Source organism: Molossus molossus, unplaced genomic scaffold, assembly GCF_014108415.1.
Source record: "Molossus molossus isolate mMolMol1 unplaced genomic scaffold, mMolMol1.p scaffold_m16_p_6, whole genome shotgun sequence".
NCBI lineage: Eukaryota > Metazoa > Chordata > Mammalia > Chiroptera > Molossidae > Molossus > Molossus molossus.
The window spans coordinates 48491228-48514547 of NW_023425399.1; the positions used below are offsets into that span (position 1 = coordinate 48491228).

Sequence of the window (23320 nt, forward strand, 5' to 3'; positions counted from 1 at the left end):
CAGAGGACATTTTTCCATTTTTTTTTTTTGTTCAGGTAGAGAGAGGAACAGAGAGAGAGAGAGAGAAACACCGATGTGAAAGGAACACATCCAGTGGCTGCCACCCGCACAACCGACCAGGGCCGGGGACAAACTGCAACCGAGGTACGCGCCCTTAGCGGGAACCGAACCCGGGTCTCTCAGGACCGCAGGCCGACGCTCTAACCGCTGAGCCAAACCGGCCAGGGCTCTCTCCCTCCACTTTCAAAGAATTTCCAGACCTATTTATTTTTTAAATCAGACAAAGAAAACAAATCTTGATAATTCAAGGAATAAAACCAGCAATAACACTTTAATACAGATTTGTGAAACTCTGGTCCTTGCAGTCAGAACACACAATTATAAGCCATAAATAAAGCACTCAGAAAGCATAAATTAATCAGACCCAGACCCAGACCTGGATTTCACTATGTCAAGAATTTTTTTTCCTGGTCATTTACCACAGACCCTTACATCATCCCCCCCCCCCACCCCTTTTTTAAACAACAGCACAACTCTCTGGTTCTTTGTTAAAACTACATTGTTTTACACTGAGTCACAATAGGTTGTGGGGATTTTTTGTTTTCTTTTTTGTTTTGTTTTGTTTTTTTTGTTTGTTTGTTTGTTTTTATTTTTAATAAAGTAAGACTTCCCTGCAACAACAGCAAAGTAGGAGAACAACAAAAAAAATCAGATTTTGAAGATGTTTCAAGAAGCAGGCATCTACACATTAGTGGAAACCGTGGGGACTCTTTCTTTTTTGACAATTTATCATTTCCCCCTTTCCCTCCTTATACATATTGGTGTGGCCCATCTGGGAGGAAAGAGCTACAGAGCATGAGTGGAGGCTGCGATTCTGGGTGGGAGTGTCTTGGATTTATTCTCCCTTGCATGTCTCCAACACCCCTACATAAAAGTCTCCACCCCACTTGCTCTCTCTCTTGTCAGTCCTTGTGGGGGCTAGCCAGGTCGAAGCAGAAGCCCTCTTAAGAGGAGTTCATAATGGGCCGGGAGTACACCCCCTGGTAGTAGGAGGTGTCCGCGGTCAAGGGTGAGGCTTCCAGGCTCGCTTTGTTCGTGATTGGGCCCATAGCCAGGCTTCCTGGCACCGGGGAACCATACCCCGGGTAGTGCATCACCTGTTCGTAGGCCTTGAGGTCCATTTTGTGGGGCTGGTGGTGGTGGTGGTGGCTGTGGTGGTGCTGCTGCTCCGATGACATGAGGTTGTTGATAGAGAAGGGGTGGTTGAAGGCGTAGTGGTGCTCCGGTTTAAGGTGGGCCTCGGGCGGCAGGCCCGGATGGTGAGGAGGGGCCAGGAGGTGGGCTGCGGCCTGCTGCTGCTGCCCGGGCTCAGGCTCCGGCTCCTGGGGGCTCAGCGCCGAGGCCGGCGTCCCCTTCAGCTCTCCCAGGCTCCCTCGCTTGTGCTCTTGACATGGAGAGGAGCTCGAGTGGGGTGACCCGGTGCCCACTGGAGTCTCGGAGGCCGGTCCAGAGGCCTCCCCGAGCTGACCCTGAGAGGCCTGAGTCCCGGCGGTCGCCTTCTTTCCACCACCTGTAGTGCCCGTGGATTCCTTCAGGGCCAGTTGCTTTTCGCACTTGAAGCGCTTCTGGCGGCGCAAGTAGCAGCCGTTCTCGAACATGTTGCCTGAATCAGGGTGCAGGGTCCAGAAGGAGCCCTTGCCGGGCTTGTCTGGAGAGCGGGGAACCTTGAGGAAGCAGTCATTGAAGGAGAGAGAGTGGCGGATAGAATTCTGCCAACGCTGCTGGTTCTGCCGGTAAAAGGGGAAGAGGTCCATGATCCACTGGTAGATCTCGCTCAGCGTCAGCATCTTGTTGGGGCTCTGCTGGATGGCCATCGTGATGAGAGAGATGTACGAATAGGGAGGCTTAGCATGTGTGTAGCTGCGTCGGTACGTCTTGGGGTCGCGCGCACGGCTCAGGCCCGCCTGCCCATACATGGGGCTCATGGAGTTCATGTTGGCATAGGGGGCCAGGCTTCCCATGGCCCCCGCTGCCTGCCCCCCGAGAGGGCTCAGGCTCGGGCTCAGGTGTGACCCCATGCCCGCAACTCCGGTCGCCCCGGCTGAGCCGCCCATGCTTGTCATGGCACCCGTCCCGGGAGACATGCCGGCAAGGGACGGGCTCATGCCCGCTCCCACGTACGATGACATGTTCATAGAGCCTGCACTCATGTTACCGGAGCCGCTGCCCATGGCAGCCGCCGACATGCTCATGTAGGTGTTCATGCCGTTCATTCCCAGACCGGCGTTCATGTTGCTCACTGAGGAGTAGCCCTGCAGACAAAACCCAGGGACAGAGGCACATAGCGTTAGCACCGTTGGCTTCAGCGAGCCCTCACCTCCCAGCCACTGGGTCAGCTCAGACCCTCCAGGAAGTCTGTCCCCACCCCCACTTCCTTACCCCTAGCCAAGCACACGGAGTCCGTTTCACTCAAAGATCGCCTTGATCGCCCTGGATGAGGCGGCCCTCGGATTGCTGCTCTGTGCATATGGCTGGTTCCTAGCCCTTCTCCACCTGGCTCAGATTCTAAAACAGGGGGACCCTGGAGCACCCCAAAGCCAGGCGCATCGAATGCCTCTGACCTCGCCAGAGTCTCCACAACTCTCAGGCCAGCATAGTGATGGGTACCGCGGCCCCAGAGGCCACGTCGACCTTATAGAGCAATCTGTGGGACCCCGCGCAAGGCGAACCGGGTGGCCTCAAGAAGAGACTGTCCAGGGCCTTCTCTGTTCAGTTTTCCTCCCAGGACCCCTTTCTTCGCCCTAGGGGAACGGAAACTCAGTGGCTGCACAGAGTCTGGGACCAGCCAGAAGCATTGAATGGAGGGATAGGAAGGGGACCGCAAACTGAACTACAGGCGGCTGGGTTTTGCAGCCACAAACTTTTTCTTTGTCCTGTAGTCTTTGACTCTTTGCCTCTACCTCAGCCCCCAACTCCATCCCACCTTCTCCTCTCCATCTCCCCACCCCCTCGTCGCCGAACTCCTACCCCTCCCCAGCCGCGCGCTGCCAAACATAACTCTGTTAGGATAGTGCGTGGCTCAGCCACGAAGAGGATTTGGAGGCGCCGCAAGTCAATATTTGATCACAAAGTTAATATTATCTCAAGGCTAACAGTGTGTCGTATAAAAAAGAGACCCATTTGAGTAGAAGGAGGGTGGAAAAGGCGGCTGCCCAGAGAGGCTGGGGATAGGGGGCGGATACCGGCACGGAAAGCAGTCCAGAAGTTGGGGAAAGAGCGGGCATCGCCACCCCATGTCCCCCCGGAAAAGGCAGTGCCTACCTCCGGCTCGGCATAGTAGCTGCTCCAGTCGGACGGCTCGTGCCCTTCCATCTTCACCGCTCCCAGCATACTGGAAGCCGAGTGCATGGCAGTTTAAAATTTAACAGCCACAACAAACGACCAGCAATCACCCTCCCTCTACACACACACACACACACACACACACACACACACACACACACCCTCTTAAAAAAAAAGTCAGCTAAGGCACTGCCCCCTCCCTCCCTCTCGTTCCCTCTCTCTGTGCTCCACACCCTCTTTCTCCCGGGGCTGGCCGGAGGCAGTAGTTGAAAGTGGGCGGGAGGCGTGAGTGGCCGGAGGAGGGGGATGAGGATCAGAGGTGGCCCAGACAGGAGCCCCGATGCCGGCAGCGCCCGACGCCTGTTACCGTCGTGCTCGCGGGCTGCCTGGTAGAGGCCAAGGTTGGCAGTGCGGAGCTGCGGGAAGGCAGCGGGAAGCCCGCGGCACGGGGGCGGGTGTGGGGTGGAGAGAAAAGGAGGAGGAGGAGGAGGAGGAGGTGTGGACCTCGGAGCCGACAAGTGCCGCAGTGACGTGGGTGGCTGGTGATATAGCACCGCGCGCCGGCGCGGGCCTCCAATCCCCAGACCCCGGGCAGCCCATTTGAATAATCAGCTCACACCTAGGTGAGAGGGAGCTGTGGCCTGCGCCCCGCACCTGCCCCTTGGTGGCCGAAGCCTGCCGCGCCCGAATGCGGTGCTGGGACCCGCGATCCAGGCGAGTGGGCGCGAGGGCTCCCCGGGACGGCCGCTTTTCTTCCGTGTTTACCCGGCCGTGGGAGGAGAGCCCTGGGTGGAAGCCATCCCAGGAGTTGCCCAGGGCTGTGATCCCCCACCCTGCCCCATAGCGCCTAGAGCCTAATGCTCCTGTCCGAGGGCGCGTTTGGTCTTGGAGCCGCATTTATTTATCCCGCTCTCAGTTTCTTCGCTCTCAGTGCTCATTCCCTGTCAAAACAACAAGACGGCGACAAAGCCAGTTTGCAAAGCGCTGTCGTATTTAGAAAAACTGTGTACACACCTTTAACTCGCTCGCCGCTGCTCCTGGGAGGCTCCTCCCTGTAGCAGTTAAGACTCAGAGTGGCCCGCGAAGGCGCGAGGCGCGCCTAGTCCGGCTGCCTTGGCTTTTTGCCTCTCCGAGAGCCCGGCCTCCGGCGACCGTCAGGGGAGCGGCCGGCGGGGAAGTACGCTGTCCCGGCGCCCGGCGCAGGACGCAGGCAGCCCCGCCAGCTGCAGCCGACGGTTGGAAGACTGTAATTTGTCTATGACATTCAGGACGCTGTGTTTCAAGGTTACTTTTCAGTCACAACGGAGGTGCCCACAGAATTTCGTAACTAAAACAAACAGGGCAGGATGTGGGGTGGGGGTGAGGAAGGAGGAGAGAAAGGAATAAAGGAATCAATACGCGGCACACTGAATCACTTCAGGAAGGTTTCTGTCCTCTCTGCTTTGCTGGGGGGGGGGGGGGCAGGGGAGGGAGGATGTCTGTTTTTATAAGACTTGAAATCCCCAGCAACCATATACTTCCTTTTAATTTTTGTTCCAGCTTCTGGGTTCAAATTATCATCTGCCCTGGACCAGCCCCCAAATCCCAGTGAGCCCAGGTTTGGGGAGGAGGGTGGAGGTGGAGGAGGGAGGGTAGTATTACAGGTATTCGGAAGTGGACACCCTTTTTCAGGTTCTAAAAACCCATCTTGGGCCTGAGGATCCGGCCCTGCGACCTCCACTTCAAAGGTAGAGGAAAATCTAGGAAATCGTGGGCATCTGGTCCACCTCTCCAAAGTTGTGGGTAATGGTGCAGAAGACAAACGAGGTGACAGGCAGGGGGATGAGCATCGGAAAGGGAAGGACTGAGGTTCAGGCTAGAAGGCAATTAGATGCAGGGCATTCCCATCCCTTCCCTCAACCCTAGTTCTCTCAAAGGGGCCCAGCATCGCTTTGAACCAAAGATGGAGCCTGTTCTAACCTCCTTTGAGCTGAAACGCCAGGGTGGTTTGACTAATTCATACTGAGGGCATTAATGAGCACGCTGAGAGCGTTCCAGGGCAGGGACCCCCAAAACCAAAGACTATGTCGCTCTGAAGTCATGCATATAGTTGAGGCCTCCCTACAAGTGTCTCGTGGGAGTGTATGCAAACGTAGTGTAGCTGTGCAAAGGGAAGGCTAAGGGATCAGATCACCAGCATCTATACGGAGTTCCGGGGACTTGGGAAAGAGGAGTGCACACTGGCAGGGTTGCCTGTTTTTTAAAACTTTGTGCACAGGCCTAGAGCAGAAAGGCGCCCGCACCCGCACCGCCCTCCCCCAACCTTAAATCCCCCCTTTCCTCCCTACTTGTGCTTTTCACATTCAATAGGAAAAAAAAAAAAAGACGCCAAATAGACAAACCCCGCGAAACAACGACGTACAGCTTTCTTGTGTGTATGGAACTGAAAATTCAAGAGGATATTCTGGTCGGTGAATGTGTATGAGTGTTCACGCCTTTTTCTCTTTTACCTCCTGGTCTAAATATGATTCTAGAAATTACTCCTTGAGTAAAAGGAACGGGCGGGTCTGGAAGAAGAGGTCCGCGGGAAGAAGGGGCTCTAACTTCATAAATGGCATATCTTGCAAGTTCTCCCACCCTCGGTTGCTGGCATCCGCGGGCACCAGGAAGCACTCCGCACCACAGTCCACAGTGACAGGGCGCCCCCTGTCGGCCACGTGGCCCCTGACGGACCCGAGTCCTCATTTACCCCTCCTCATTCCGCAACCCAGGTGCTGGCCCTGTACACAGCCTTTCCTTGTCTCCCCTAACAAGCTTCCAGGGGATTGGCCTTTCTTTGGAGTCCCCAAAATTCTGCACAAACTGAAACCGATTTCTTCCCACCTCTGAAAGCTCCGCAGGCTCAGTTGTATTAGGCCGCCTGTGACACCGCCTTGAGTCGGAGACCTTCTCCGAGCTTGGCCTGGGGGGGGGGGGGGGGGGGGGGGCGGTGGTAGAGAGAGGTGAGCCGCACGGAACCCAGAACCACTGGCTATGCAGGAATCTCGGCCTTTAATCCAGTTTAGGGTTCGCTTTCCTTCCCCAGCATTCAGGATTTGGAGGAGCTACCTCTGGCAGCTTCGGTTTCTAAAGGTTTATTTAGAGCGTCTGGCATGACAGCCTGTGGCTGGAATGCTGCAAATTGCTCGGGGAGTTTCTCTCCAGGAAAACGTTCGCCGGTACCTCAGGCTGAAAACAGATTGTTTCCCCTGATTCCCAAACCCACCTAGGACTGAGACCCACAAAGCTTTCCTTGACCCGTGTCCCTCTGCTCTTCCTTTAGTTCGTCGCTGCCTCAGTTTTGTATAAAGTTACCTTATAAACCATGACTATGCTTGGGGTTAGTACGCTATTTTTATTCTGGATGCTGTACCAGTGGATTTGATTTGCGCTCATATGTCAGCCTCCTCTTCTTTTTCTGGGAAGAAGATGCTATGATCCCGCATTCCCTAGCAAGACTCCTTCCTGTCATATGAAACTAGTCTGGGGAAGGGGACACCCATAAACTGAACCCAACTTCCCTAAGCGATAACCGGTTAAATATCAGATATGGGGAAATCGGCATTCCGTTGATCAATACTCAAGTTCCTGAAGCCTATCACATAATTCATATCCGAGACAGGCCTTGTTTTGGGGCATGATCAGGCAGGTCTACCGGTGAGGTTAACACAGACAGAAAGGTGATTTGGCAAAGTCTTGTGAAAATACACATTGCAATTTCATTTTAAAAATGTTTTTTCCCTTTACTGATTTTACATAGAGAGGAAGTGAGAGGGAGAGAGAGAGATAGAAATATTGATGAGATTGGCCTCCTCCTCATGTCCCCCGCCGGGGATCAAGCCCACAACCTGGGCCACAACCTGGGCATGTGTCCTGACCGGGAATGGAACCAGCACATTCTTGGTGCATGGGCCCACGCTCAACCATTGAGCCACACCGGCGGGACTTCACTTTCTTTTTTTTTTCCATCCTCACTCGAGGACATTTTTACATTTTTTGTTCAGATAGAGTGGGGGGGGGGAGGAGAGAGAGAGACATGGACATGAAAGGGACACATGGAGTAGTTGCCATCCCCAGGACCCAACTAGGGCTGGGGACAAACAGCAACCGAGGTACGTGCCCTTAGCGGGAACCGTACTCGGGTCTCTCTGGACCGCAGGCTGGCGACGCTCTAACCGCTGAACCAAAACAGGGCAGGGCAGGACTTCACTTTCAAATAAGCTTTTGGGTTGGCAAATTCCAGAGGCCCAAACTTCCCTAGTCACAGGGTGGAAATCTCAGGGTGAATCCCAGGTCTTAATAAAGAATAAAAAGGAATATATGTTTTCTTAATAAAGAAAAGGAATATAAATATATTCTCCTCAAAATATATGTACATTTTGAATACTCATAAAGCCAGTGTTTATTAAAATACATTTTATTTTCAAAATGTAATCAAAGCTATAGACACCTTGTATACATTTTTTGGGAGGACACCCAGTATAGAGTTGTGTCAAAGGTTATAATTAACATTTCATTTTCTGTGGATGGGTTGTTATTTCTGAAATTCTGTTTAAGAAAAAATTATATGATTAAAAGTAGTCTACTTGAGTATACCTTCAAATACTTTTTTATTGGCTTTCATACTTCTTGGCTGACCAAAACACTAGTCGTTTATGAAGAAGACAACTGAAAAGGTAAGCTAAGAGTTATCTCATCAAAGGGGATTTATGGGAAAAACTGCTGAAAAGATTCCGCATGTCTCAATCTTCTGCAAAAACACTGGACAATGCTGATAAAAGTGGGGCAAAAGCAAGATACAACATTGTAAGTTTAAAAATATACGTATCTTTTTGATATTAGAGAGAGGCAGGGAGAGGGCCCCCACCCCCCTTACTAGGTATGGGGCTCACAACCCTGACCTCCTGGTATGTGGAACAGTGCTCAACCAACTGAGCCACACAGGCCAGGGCCAACATTGTAAGTTTAATATACAATGCACCTGCAAGCATTCTAGCTCTCCTGGGCAAGAGTCACAGGAAAAGATGGGAAATAAGGAGTAATAAATAATGATAGAAGTCAAATCAATACAATGTTAATTGTCCTGATTGTGTTTGGGTGGTAGAATTATATCTTTAATTTACATATTTGTGTGTGTGTAGTATAGTGATTATGTGCAGTATAAATGATATAAAATAATTTTATTATTACATTGTTATTATTTTATTGTGAATATGTAATTAGAATATAGATCTGATGTCATGGAAATTTTAACAAAATAACTCGTACAGATATTCGTTCAGGTTTTACACTTGACAGTAGATAAGTGAAGCCACTATTCGACAGACCAAGAGTTTGACTTCTAAAAATGAACCAGTATTTTTTCTTAAGTTGTGTCAGAAAGAGGACTCTATTCTTTCTTGAATTGGTGGAGGAAAGAAAGTGATACATGGTACAGGGAAAGAAGGGAGACTCTGTCTTCAGGAAACTCTTAAGGAGGAATTTGGCAAGCAGATTATTCTCTGTGGATGTAGAATTGGATAACTGTTTGGAAGTTTGGGTGTAGTTGCAGATTGTTCATCTTTTATGGGTTTTCTTATGGTTGAGTTGACTCCACTCCCATCTATTTTGGCCTGTGGGGAAGCTGGTGCTCTGCCCACTCAGATCCACGGTTTGACAAACATTTCTGGTATATATTTGGCATCCTGACCACCATTCTTGAGTTTTTAAGCACATTTCTGATATGTGGGACTATTATAACAAGTAATTAAAATAATTGGAAGAGATAAAAATATGAAACAGCAATAATAATATGTCAATGTGAGAATAAACAGCCTTTTGAAGGTGCTAAATTAGGTGCATCTGCACCTAATTGTGGCTCTGTGAGCTATTTCGTACATTTGCATGTTATTCTTGGAGGAAATCACAGTTATTCCTGCTGAAAAGGCAAGAACTAAACTTCATTGAGAAGAGGGGTTATAGAGAGTCAGTCACAAACCTGGAGAACCAGGCTCCCAGCATTCCTTCTTAGGAAGGCTTAACCTTACTTAGGGAGATAATTCAGAAGCAGCTCCATTAGATACTGATTACTTACTTGATACTGATTACTTACTTGGATAAGCAAACATATATATATATATTTTTTTAATTCTTACCTGACGACATTTTTTTATATTTTGTTCAGATAGAGTGGTAGGAAGAGAGAAACATTGACGTGAAAGGGACACATCGAGTGGTTTCCACCTGAACGACAAGGGCTGGGGACAAACTAACTGCAACCGAGGTATGTGCCCTTAGAGAGAACCGAACCTGGGTCTCTCTGGACCACAGGCCAACACTCCAACCACTGAGCCAAACCGGCCAGGGCAGCAAACATACTTTTAAAAAGTATGAAAGGATGAAGCACCTGACAGATGTGGAGAACAGAAAGAGTTTAGCCAGGCATGGATTTTGAGTCTTATGCTTATGAAACAGTCGTTTGCTTCTTGTTCCCATAAGTGATGAGGGTGGAGGACTCTGTGTAAACATAAAATAATAATGTGTATCTTGCTCTAACATTAAGTGACAATGAAGACCAATTTATATAATTTTAGTCCATTCAGCAACTATTTTAATAAGTATTAACTATATTCCAGATAAAGGAAATACAGCCTTAGGCTTTATTTTACAGGCAAGGGTAGCATTTTACAGCAAGTGACCCACTGGTACTGCGGTAATTAACCAGGTCTGGGACCACCTCTCAAATCTTTACTTGCAAAGGAACTCCCTGGGGATTTTGTTAAAATGCAGATTCAGATTCAGCATATCTGGGGAGGTGCTCAGGAGTTTGCATTCTAACAAGCTTCCCAGTGACTGCTGCTGCAGCAGGTTCCTGACCACACACAAGAGGAATAGGGCCATCCTTAAAAGACTGTTTCTCTCATTCATCTTGTCCAGAGCTGGATGTTGAGTTGTGATTCAATAAAATGAGCAATCTTAAATTTGTCTTCATCATCTGACAGTTCTCCCTCCCATTCTTCACAAGCCACACTGACCCTCCCCACTGCCAGGATGCCAAGCTACACCTCTCCAACCCACAGGACTCAGAACCCATCGGTTACTGCAAGCCCAAGAAGTGGAGTAAATTCACCCCAAGCAAAGCTTTCCTCCACCCCCACCTCAAATAGTTAGCTTCTCCAACATTCCCTACACCTCTTTTCCTCTGCTGCATTTTTTCCTAAACAGGGACCTCTCTGGTTGACTGGGGATGAGAGGGGACCTATGGCAATTATCAGTTTGTAACATAGAAGCTGTCATTTTCCAAGCATGGAAGATACTCTAAGCAATGTTTCAGCAATCACACTGTGCCAGCTAAGGTCCACTAAGGTCCCTTAACTTTTCTCCTTAAGGAAGAGGCCTCAGGGAACCCAGGTTTATCCTGCCCTTATGCGAACCTCTGGCTCTGGGCTCACACTGAAAAAGAAAAGGAATAGGACTGAACTGGGCCTAAACATTCCCAACGTCTTGATCTCAATATACATTTTAAAGAAGCAAAATAGAAAGATCAAAATGAAGAGAAAGTGACAAGAAGATTCCTGTTTTTTGAGTTTTGAATGGGGTTTTCATGTCCTCCTCCTGGAAAAGACCTGGGCCTCTTGTGATGGCTACTGAGAATGGGATTTTTTTCCCACAGAATTTGACCCGATGCTTAAGTGGCACTGCCTGACAACATATGAGAAAAAGAACATGACTCAGGTAATGAAAACTAAACCCACAGACACCACTAAATTAATGCCCCTGTTAAGAAACACACTGTTTCCCTTGCTTTGTTACCCAAATATCTTCCAACATACATAATTGGAAATATTTAAGAATTAAAATGTGTGTCTCAAAGGTGAGAATAATTTAAAAATTCAGGTTATTTTCTTAAGACTTATTCTATTTGCAATATGCATTAATAATTAGTGCTAAGACCATCTTATGCTTGTTGTAAGACCATCTTACCCTTTCATTCTGAAAAGGGCTCCTTTCTTCCAGGTAAGAACTGCTAAAAGGTTGGAACATATTATTTTTCTGTGGGAAAATTCTTATTTCTATTATATTTATATAAGCACATAAAGAATTAATGCAAACACAATGAGAATTTTAGATCAAATATCTTATCTATGTTTGATGTTAAAACACTGTGGATTGAGGATAACTAAGCTAATGAAGAGATTGTATTAAGCTATTTAATAGGTCTATACCTTTCAAAATTCTGAGTTTAACTTTTTCCTTTAAGAGCAAGACCTTGTAAATTCATTCCTCTAAGTCTTTAAAATAAAATGCTAACTAGATGATAATGAAGAGGAACATCTGGTCCTAGTGGGACTTTTGTGTCTCAGACCTGAGATCCACTTTTCAATTCTTATAGTCATATAGAAACTGGAACAAAAAATCTTATATCTATGTTCCTGTTTCTTTCATTCTTTTCTCCCTTTTAATATGTTGAATTTAGAAATACAGAAGTTTTTCTTTATGTTCATCTCTCAAGTTTCCAACCTCACAAATTACTTAGATCTTGGAAAATAAAGAGATATTGTTTTGCCTGGCTGGTGTGGCTCAGTGGATTGACCATCATCCCATGGACTGAGAGGTCCTGGTTTGATTCCCAGCCTGGGTACATGCCTGGGTTGCGGACTTGATCCCTAAGTAGGGGGCATTCAGGAGGCAGCTGATCGATGTATCTTTCTCACATCAATATTTCTATCTCTCTCCAAAAAAACAATTCAATAAAAAATATATTTTTAAAAGAGATATATTGTGAAAAGGGCTAAGAGCAATCTCAGACTTGATGCTTCAAGCAGGCCTTTCCCATGTGGGAGCTCGCTCTCTGTTGCTACAGGAACAGAGCCTTCCTCAGGTCACTCAACACTTCAGTTCCAGCCCAGGCTCTCCGACTCCAATTTTAACCTATTTTAATCTTATGTTCTCTTTCTTCCCAATAAACTTTTCTGTCATTGAGATGAAGAAGACATCAGAAGATAGGAAAAGAAAATGCTCATGGGAAGTTTTAGTTATTGGTATCACGTATGTGTGCGTGTGTGTGTATGTGTGTGTGTAGTTTATCAATAACATGCCCAAGGTCACAAAGAGTATGGTTAAATAAACAATAACCTGACATCAAAATTACAACTAAACTGCCCTGGCTGGTTTGGCTCAGCGGTTAGAGAGTCAGCCCATGGTCTGGAGAGACCCGGGTTCGGTTCTCTCCGAGGGCACGTACCTCGGTTGCAGTTTGTCCCTGGCCCCAATTGGAGTTGTGTGGGTGGCAACCAGTCCTTCTCACATCGATGTTTCTTCGCTCTGTCTCTTCCTCCCTCTCTCCCTCTCACTCTATGAATGCAAAAAGTTTCCGCAGATGAGGATTAAAAAAAAAAAAATTACAACTAAACTATAGAACAACCGTGGTTCAGAATGTCTGAAATGCAGCTGAACAGAAGTCCTATAACTAAGGATATACAGAAGAAGCCACCTCAAAACTTGTAGGAGGAGCAGGGATGAGGAAAGGGCTGGCCCCACACCCCTGTGTGGCAGAAATCAGGAGGGTTATCTCAGCTGTGGAGGTCTCCCCAGAGGATTGAGAAGTCCCATCCTGACACCAGGCTCCCCAGCCCAGGGTTCCAGTGTCATGGAGAGAAGTCATTATAATTTCTGGCTGCGAAAACCAGAAGGGATTGTGGGTGAGTGAGACAGAAGTCTACTGGAGTCCTAGGTGTTCCTTTAAAAGGGCAGTAGCTGGAAAGGTACAAGGGACATAGGGGGAGAAATGGACTAATCTGGCTTCAGGGCAAGAGCTGGAGGGACAGCTTTCTCTCAGACAGCTTTCTTTTACTGAGTCCTCCTTCTGCAGGCACAGGCAGGTGCCTTATCTGAGTCTCCATCAACCTGCAGATTCCAGTGGCTTTTCCATATAAACTGCCTATGTTGGCTCATGCTGTGGACTTTTCTAAACTCTCTCAAAGATTTACAAACCTCGAACAAGCAACATCTGACCTTACTGTGTCCCATACATCTGTCTAAGTGGTTCCAATTCCTGCCCTAGTGGCAGCCAGCCTCAGTTCGCAGCTTGGCCTCTCTCAGGCACTTCCAAGTCCAGCACAAGTAGCTTTGTAGCTCATGCCAGGTCACCCAGGGCAGGGGACAGGTGGTGGCTGATCTTGGCCTGTATATCCTGAGAGACCCCAGAGCCAGTGTACTTAGTGGACATCTTTAGATCACATCAGAACACTGCCCAATCATCTCCATTAGTGACACACTCAGGGGCCTGACTTGACATGCACCAGGCCCTACTGAAGTGAGTCCTGCTCTGTGCGATCAGCCCTGCATAACAGCTCCTCTGTTGTGATTGCAGCCAATTTTCAAGGAGTATCCGCCAAGGGGTAAATGTTTCGCATTGACATGCCAACAGTAATCAAGCCTCAACTACAACAGGAGAGTGCACATAGCCCAATGAGGGCACACTTGGAGCACACAGCTTTGGTGACCACCGAGCCTGTGCCACTGAGCTCCACAGGACACCTACTACATAAGGCCACTCTACCAAGACTGGGAGACATAACAACTCTACCTAATACATAGAAACAAACACAGGGAAGCAGCCAAAATGAGGAGACAAAGAAACATGTCCTAAATGAAAGAAAAGAAAAAAAAATCCAGAAAACAAACTAAACAAAATAGAGATAAGCCAACTATCAGATGCAAAGTTCAAAACACTAAGTATAAGGATGCTCAATGAACTTAGGAGAAGAGTAGATGAACTTAGTAACAAATTCAACAAAGTGATGGGAAACATAAAAATGGAGATGGAAAACAAAAAGAACCACTTGGAAATAAAGAATACATTACAGGGAATCAACAGTAGAGTAGAAAAAGCAGAGGTTCAAATCAGTGATTTAGAAAATAAGTGGCAGAAAACACTCAATTAGAATAGCAAAAGAGAAAAAAAGAATCCAGGAAAAAGGATAGTATAAAGAGCCTCTGGGACAACTTCATTCACACCATAGGGGTATCAGAAGGAGAGGAGAGAGAGCAAGGATTGAACATTTGTTTGGAAAAAAAAAATTAAAAATAACAGAAATTGTCCTTAACCTTGAGAAAGGAATAGATGTACAAGCCCAGGAAGTACAAAAGAATCCCAAAAATGATGAGCCCAAAGAGGTCCACACACAGACTCATTGTAATTCAAATGACAAAGGTTAAAAACAAAGAGACTTTTAAAAACAGCAGCATAAAAAAAAAAAAAAAAAAAAAAGCAGTTAGGTACCTACAAGGGAGTGATTCGACAGAAAATCTGCAGGCCACAATTGGCATGGAATACTCAAAGTGATGAAAAGCAAGGACCTACAACCAAGATTACTTAACCCAGCAAAGTTATAATGTAGAATAAAAGGACACATAAAAACCTTCCCCAACAAGAAAAAGCTAAAGGAGTTATCATCATCAAAATAGTATTAAAAGAAACGGTAAAAGGTCTTCTTTAAGAAGAAAAGAGGAAAAAGAAATGAAAAATATGAATAATAAAATGGCAATAAATACATGTCTATTAACAATTACTTTATTTTTATTATTATTATTATTCTTTTAAAATTATTCTTGTTACAGATGTTTCTCCTTTTTTACCCCATTGACACCTGCCTCCCCTTCTCCCCCACCCCATCCCCAGCTTTGTTGTCCATGTGCATTGGTTATGCGTACATGCATATAAATTCTGTGGTTTATCTCTTCCTTCGCCCCACCATCCCATCTTCTGAGGGTTGTCAGTCTGTACCCTACTTCCACAATTCTGGGTCTACCCTATTCCTCAGACTGTTATGTTCATTATATTCCACAAATAAGTGAGATCTTGTGGTATTTGTCTTCTTTTGCTTGGCTTGTTTTGATTAAACTAATAAATTCCAGGTCCCTTCATGTGGTCTCAAAGGATAAGAGATCTTTCTTTCTTAAGGCTGCATAGTACTCCATTGTGTATATATCCCACAGCATTTTATCCATTCGTCTACTGATGGACACTTGGGCTGTTTCTAGATCTTAGCTATTGTAAATAGTGCTGCTATGAACATGGGGGTACACATATTCCTTCTGATGGGTGTTTCAGGCTTCTTAGGGTATATTCCTAGAAGTGGGATCACTGGGTCAAATGGAAATTCAATTTTAAATCTTTTGAGGTAACGCGCGGGCCAGTTTGGCTCAGTGATTAGAACGTCGGCCAGCGGTCACAGGGACCCGGGTTCTGTTCCCCTTAAGGGCATGTAGATCTGCTGCAGTTTGTCCTGGCCCCAGGCTGGGTTTTGTGGGTGGCGGCCACTCTATGTGTCCCTTTCACGTTGATGTTTCTCTCTCCCTCCTGCTCTGTCTGAATAAAAAATAGGAAAATGTCCTCGAGTGAGGATATAAATAATAATAATAATATTTTTTTTGAGGTAACACCATATTGTTTTTCACAGTTGATACACCAGTTTGCATTCCCACCAGCAGTGTACTAGAGTCCCATTTTCTCCACACCCTTGCCAACACTTGTTTCATGACTTGTTGATGGCGGCCATTCTTACAGGTGTGAGGTGATACCTCATTGTTGTTTTAATTTGCATCTCTCTGGTGATTAGTGATGTTGGGCATTTCTTCATCTGCCTCTTAGCTATTTGTATGTCCTGTTTGGAGAAGTGTCTATTTAGCTCCTCTGCTCATTTTTAAATAGGGTTTTTTGTCTCCCTTTTGTGGAGTTGTATGAGCACTCTATATATATTGGAAATTAACCCTTTATCTGATATATCATTGGCAATTATGCTCTCACATATAGTGGATTGCCTTTACATTTTGATGGTTGTATCTTTTGCTGTGCAGACGCTTTTCAGTTTGATGTAGTAGAATGTGTTGATTTTCTCCTTTTTTTCTGTTGCCTTAGGTGATGTATCAGTGAAAATTCTGCTGTGTACAATGTCTGAAATATTGTTGCCTACATTATCTTCTAGAATTTTTTTTTTTTGATTCACTGCTCACATTTAAGTCTTTTATTTATTTGGATTTATTTTTGTGTATGATGTAAGTTGATAGTCTAGCTTCATTATTTTGCATGTAGCTGTCCAATTTTCTCAACACCATTTATTAAAGAAACTGTGTTTACTTCAGTGTATGCTTTTGCCACTTTTGTCAAATATTAATTGAGCAAAATATCTTGGTCAATTTTTTGGTTCTCTGTTCTGTTTCACTGGTCTATATGTCTTTTCCTGTGCCAGTACCAGGCTATTTTGATTACAGTAGCTTTGTCGTATAACCTGATGTCTGCTATTGTGATTCCACCTACTTTGTTTTTCTTTTTCAAGATTGCTTTGGCTATTCGAGGTCTTTTTTGGTTCCATATGAACTTTTGAAGTATTTGTTCTAGTTCTGTGAAATATGTCGTTGGTATTTTGATGGGGATTACATTGAATCTATAGATTGCTTTGGGTAATATAGACATTTTAATGATGTTAATTCTTCCAATCTATGAACAAGGTATGGCTTCCAATTGTTTATACCTTCCTCTATTTCTTTTTTCAATGTTCTTTAGTTTTCTGTAAATAGGATCTTTACTTCTTTGGTTATTAGTAGGTATCTTAATTTTTTTGTCGCGATGGGAAATGGGATTGTTTATTCAGTTTCTCTTTCAGTGAGTTCATCATTGGTGTATAAGAATGCCGTGGATTTCTTGATGTTAATTTTGTATCCTGCTACTTTGCCAAATTCATTTATTAAGTCTAGTAGATTTTTGATGGAGTCTTTAAGGTTTTCTATGTATAACATCATGTCATCTGCAAATAATGACAGTTTCACTTCCTCCTTTCCAATTTGCATCCCTTTTATTTTTTCCTCATGTCTGATTGCTGTGGCTAAGACTTCCAGTACAATGTCAAATAAGAGTGGTGAAAATGAGCATCGCTGTCTTATCCCTGTTCTTAAGGAAAATGCTTTTAGTTTTTGCCCATCAAGTATGATGTTGGCTGCAGGTCTTTCATATATGACCTTTATTATGTCGAGATATGATCTCTCTATTCCCACATTGCTGAGTGTGTTTATTAGAAATGGATGCTGGATTTTGTCAAATGATTTTTCTTCATCTATTGATGTGATCATATGGTTTTTATTCTTCATTTTTTTAATGTGGTGTATCACATTTATTGATTTGTGAATATAGTACCAGCCTTGCATTCCTGGGATGAATCCCACTTGGTCATAATGAATACTTTTTTTTTTTTAATTTTTTTTTTTTGGTTACAGATGTTTCTCCTTTTTTACCCCATTGGCACCCCCCTCCCCATCATCCCGCTCCATTCCCGGCTTTGTTGTCCATGCCCATTGGTTATGCATACTTGCATATAAGTTCTGTGGTTTATCTCTTCCCACTCCCCAAACCCCCTCTTCTGAGGGATGTCAGTCTGTGCCTTACTTCCATGATTCTGGGTGTACCGTATTCCTCAGACTGTTATGTCCATTATATTCCATATATAAGTGAGATCATGTGGTATTTGTCTTTTTCTGCATGGCTTATTTCACTTAGGATAATACTTTCCAGGTCCCTTCATGTAGTCTCAAAGGATAAGAGGTCTTTCTTTCTTACAGCTGCATAGTACTCTATTGTGTATATGTACCACTGCTTTTTTATCCATTCATCTACTGATGGACACGTGGGCTATTTCCAGATCTTAGCTATTGTAAATAGTGATAGTATGAACATGGGGGTACATATATTCTTTCCGCTTGGTGTTTCAGGCTTGTTAGGGTATATTCCTAGATGTGGGATCACTGAGTAAAATGAAAATTCAATTTTTAATTTTTTGATGTAACAACATATTGTTTTCCATAGTGACTTCAAGAGTTTGCATTCTCACCAGCAGTATACTAAAATCCCTTTTTCTCCACACCCTCGCCAACATTTGTTGTTTGATGATTTGTTGATGGCGGCCATTCTGACAGGTGTGAGGTGATACCACATTGTTGTTTTTATTTGCATCTCTCTGATGATTAGTGATGTTGAGCATTTCTTCATATGTCTCTTGGCCATTTGTATGTTCTGTTTGGAGTGGTGTCTATTCAGCTCCTCTGGCCATTTTTTAATTCGGTTCTTTGTCTTCCTTTTGTTTAGTTGTATGAGCACTCTATATATATATTGGAAATTGACCCCTTAACTGAAATATCATTGGCAATGATGTTCTCCCATACAGTGGGTTGCATTTCCATTTTGATGATTGTTTCTTTTGCTGTGCAGAAGCTTTTTAGTTTGATGTAGTCCCATGTGTTCATTTTCTTCTTTGTTTGTGTTGCCTTTGGTGATGTATCAGTGAAAATTCTGCTCCGTATGATGTCCGAAATTTTGTTGCCTACATTTTCTTCTAGAATTTTTTAGATTCATGGGTTTCATTTAAGTCTTTTATCCATTTTGAGTTTGTTTTTGTGTATGGTGTAAGTTGATGGTTTAGTTAAAAAATTTTGCACGTAGCTGTTCAATTTTCCCAACACAATTTATTAAAGAGGCTGTCTTTACTTCACTGTATGCTCTTGCCGCCTTTGTCAAATATTAATTGAGCATATTGCCTTGGGTCTATTTCTAGGTTCTCTGTTCTGTTTCACTGGTCTATATGCCTGTTCTTGTGCCAGTACCAGGCTGTTTTGATTGCGGTAGTTTTGTCGTATAACCTGATATCTGCTATTGTGATTCCACTTACTTTATTTTTCTTTTTCAAGATTGCTGTGGGTCTTCGAGGTCTTATTTGGTTTCATATGAATTTTTGAAGTATTGGTTCTAGTTCTGTGATATATGTCATTGGTATTTTAATTGGGATTGCACTGAATCTATAGATTGCTTTGGGTAGTATGGACATTTTAATGATGATGATTCTTCCAATCCACAAACAAGATATGTGCTTCCACTTTTTAATATCTTCCTCTATTTATTTTTTCAATGTCCTGTAGTTTTCTGAAAATATGTCCTTTACTTCATTGGTTAAGTTTATTCCTAGGTATCTTAATTTTTTTTTTTACCACGATGGTAAATGGGATTGTTTTTTCATTTTCTTTTTCTGTGAGTTCATATCATTGGTGTATAAGAATGCCATGGATTTCTTGATGTTAATTTTGTATCCTGCTACTTTTGCAAATTTATTTATTAAGTTTAGTAGATTTTGGTGGAGTCTTTAGGGTTTTCTATGTATAATATCATGTCATCTGCAAATAATGACAGTTTCACTTCCTCCTTTCCAATTTGCATTCCTTTTATTTTTTCTTCATGTCTGATTGATGTGGCTAAGAATTCCAGTACTATGTTAAATATGAGTGGTGAAAGTGGACATCCCTCTCTTGTTCCTATTTTTAATGGAAATGTTTTTAGTTTCTGCTTATTGAGTATGATGTTGGATGTAGGTCTTTCATATATGGCCTTTATTATATTGAGATATGATCCCTCTATTCTCACATTGCTGAGCATGTTTATCAGAAATGGATGCTGGATTTTGTTGAATGCTATTTCAGCGTTTGTTGATTTGATCCTGCAGTTTTTATTTTGTTTATGTGGTGTATCACATTTATTGATTTGCGAATATTGTTCTAGCCTTGCATTCCTGGGATGAATCCCACTTGGTCATGATGAATAATTTTTTGAGGAATTGCTGGATTGAATTTGCTAGTATTTTGTTCAGAATTTTGACATCTATGTTCATCAGAGATATTGGCCTGTAGTTTTCTTTCTTTGTAGTGTCTTTTTCTGGTTTTGTAATTAAAATTATGCTGGCCTCATAGAACGAGTTTAGTAGTCTACCTTCTTTTTGAATTTTTTGAAATAGTTTGAGGAGAATGGGTGTTAGTTCTCTTTTGAATGTTCGCTTAAACTCCCCTGTGAAGTCATCTGGCCTGGGCTTTTGTTTCCTGGGAGACTCTTGATTACCTCTTCAAATTTCTTAGTTGTTATTTGTCTGTTCATGTTTTCTATCTCTTCCCAGTCCAGTTTTGGGAGACGGTGTGTTTCTAGAAAATTGTACTTTTCGTTTAGATTGTTAAATTTGTTGCCATATAGTTGTTCACAGTAGCTGTTAACAATCTTTTGTATTTCTGTAGTGTCGGTTTTTACTTCTCCTCTTTTATTTCTGATTTTGTGTATTTGGGTTTTCTCTCTTTGTTTCTTGGTGAGTCTAGCTAAGGGTCCATTAATCTTGTTTATCTTTTCGAAAACCTTCTCTTTGTTTCATTGATCCTTTGATTTGTTTCTTGGATCTATGTCATTTATTTCTGCTCTGATCTTCACTATTTCCTTCCTTCTACTTGCTCTGTGGTTTTCTTTTTGTTTGCTTTCTAATTCTTTAAGTTGTGAGGTCAGACAGTCAATTAGAAATTTTTCTTGTTTCTTGAGGTAGGCCCGTAGTGCTAGGAACTTCCCTCTCAGAACTGCTTTTGCTGCATCCCATAGATTTTGTGTTGTTGTGTGTTCATTTTCATTGGCTTCGAGGAAGCTTTTAATTTCTTCCTTGAGCTCCTTGGTAAGTCATTCATTGTTCATTAACAGCTTTTTAGCCTCCATGTGTTCAAATGTCTTTGCATGTTCTTGTTGCAATTGATTTCTAGTTTTATGCCATTGTGATCTGAGAAGATGCTTGATATGATTTCAATCTTCTTGAATTTATAGAGATTTAGTTTGTGTCCTATCATGTGGTTTATCATTGAGAATGTCCCATGTGCCCTTGAGAAGAATGTGAATTCTGTAGTTTTGAGTTGTAATTCTCTGTAGATATCTACTAAATCCATTTGGTCTAGTGCTTCATTTAGAGTCTCTGTTTCCTTACTAATTTTTTGTCTAGAGGATCTATCCAGTGCTGTCAACAGTCCCCTGCTATGATTGTATTGCTGTTGATTTTTTCTTGGAAGTCCTCCAGAAGATTTTTAATATATTTTGGTGCTCCTATATTGGGTGCTTATATGTTTATCAAGGTTATATTTTCCTGTTGGATAGATCCTTTTAATATTATGTAGTGGCCTTCTTTGTGTCTAGTTATAGCCTTCATTTTGAAATCTATTTCATCAGATATGAGTATTGCGACCCCAGCTTTTTTTTTTTTTTTTCCATTTGCTTGGAAAAATTTTTCCATCCCTTCACTTTCAACCTATGTGAGTCTCTTGTTGTGAGGTGGGTCTCTTATAAACAACATATATGTGAGTCATGTTTTCTTGTCCAATCAGCTACTCTCTTTCTTTTTATTGGAGCATTCAGTCCATTTACATTGAAGGTGAATATTGATATGTACTTGTTTATTGCCATTTTTGTTTAGTTTGGTTATATTTTTCTTTCTATTTGTTCTACTAATTATAGTAGTTCTTTTAACATTTCTTGCAGTGCTGGTTTGATTCTAATGTATTCCCTTAGCCCATATTTGTCTGGGAAGCTCTTTATATTGATATGTACTTGTTTATTGCCATTTTTGTTTAGTTTGGTTATATTTTTCTTTCTATTTGTTCTACTAATTATAGTAGTTCTTTTAACATTTCTTGCAGTGCTGGTTTGATTCTAATGTATTCCCTTAGCCCATATTTGTCTGGGAAGCTCTTTATTTGACCTTCTATTTTGAATGATAGCCCTACCGGGTAGAGTAGTCTAGGATTCAGATCCTTGTTTTTCATTACCTTGATTCCTTCATGTCATTCCCTTCTGGCCTGTAGCGTTTCTTGTGAGAAGTCAGCTGAGAGCCTTATGGGGTTTCCTTTGTAGGTAACCTGTTGCTTCTCTCTTGCTGCTTCTAGGATTGTCTCTCTGTCTTTAATTTTTGGCATCTTAATTACTATGTGTCTTGGTGTGGGCCTGTTTGGGTTCTTCTTACTTTGGGCTCTCTGTGTTTCTTGAATTTGAATGCCTTCTCTTTTCACCATATTAGGGAAGTTTTCTGTCACTATTTCTTCAAATATATTCTCTAACCCTTGCTCATTTTCTTCTTTTTCGGGGAGTCCTATGATGCGAGTATTATTACGTTTCCAGTTGTCCTACAGTTCTCTTAAGCTGTCTTCCTCTTTTTTAATCGTTTTTTTTTTTTTTTTTTTTTTTTTTTTTTTGGTTTTCTGATTCATTGATTTTTTTTACCCTGTCTTCTAATTCACTGATCTGGTTCTTAGCTTCCTCTATTCTGCTTTTTAGACCTTCCAATGTGTTTTTTATTTCTGATATGTCATTTTTTATCTCTTCTTGGTGGTTTTTAATTTCCATTTGGTTTATTTTTAGCATCTTTATGTCCTTACTCATGCTGTTGAGCTTTCTCAAGATCATAACTCTGAATTCTAGTTCTTTTAACTTGCCTAACTGCTCAACATTGATCTCATGTTTTGTGGAGGTCTCCTGTTCTTTCATTTAACTTCTGTTTCTGTGTTTCACTATTTTGGCTATCACAGTGGGCTTTGGAGCCTGTCAAGTTTTCCCTGTGGGTGTTGGTGTTCTGCTGTTTGTGGCTCCCTCTCCTGGGTTTAGATGAGTAAGGGATTACCCACGTTAAACACCACTGTCAAGTCTTGCTTTCCTGGTTAAGGTTTCTAGCCCAGAAAAGGTACTGTTATCCTCTAGCTTTTTGCCTGGAGGCTAGCAGTTGAGGTTACTTGAAGAGTTTTTGGTCCTCAGTTGATTGAAAAACTCCTTCAGGTGCTCAGCATAAGAGGATTTCTTGAGAGCGGGGCAGATACTGGTTGTTAATTAGTCTCAATTAGGATTTCAGTGGCCCACAGGGTGGGGTTGGATCTTCAAGGGAGGGGCTGCTGCCTCTCCCCAGAGCCCTGGGAAGGAGCAAGATGGCCATTGTTCTGCGTGGCAGCAACTCAGCAAAAGCTCTGAGTGCGCTCCAAATCCTGAGTGTCCCCACACAGTCCAGTCCAGTCTGCCCTTTCTCTGCCGGAGCCAAAGTGAGTGGCTGTGGCTTTTTTAGCCTCTGTCCCAGGTCTGCGCTATGGAGCCGCTTGGGAATTT

At 43.5% G+C, this 23320-nt stretch overlaps 1 protein-coding gene across 1 annotated transcript; it reads right to left on the minus strand.

The window, feature by feature from the left end:
* Positions 1-638: 638 nt before the first annotated feature.
* Positions 639-3457, minus strand: FOXA2 (forkhead box A2). Its single transcript, XM_036245663.1, has 2 exons — positions 3322-3457; positions 639-2312 (listed from the first exon to the last, which is right to left on the minus strand). The coding sequence occupies exons 1-2, from the start codon at positions 3406-3408 to the stop codon at positions 1005-1007; spliced, it is 1395 nt and encodes a 464-aa protein (XP_036101556.1). The 5' UTR covers positions 3409-3457; the 3' UTR covers positions 639-1004.
* Between the last annotated feature and the right edge of the window lie 19863 nt (positions 3458-23320).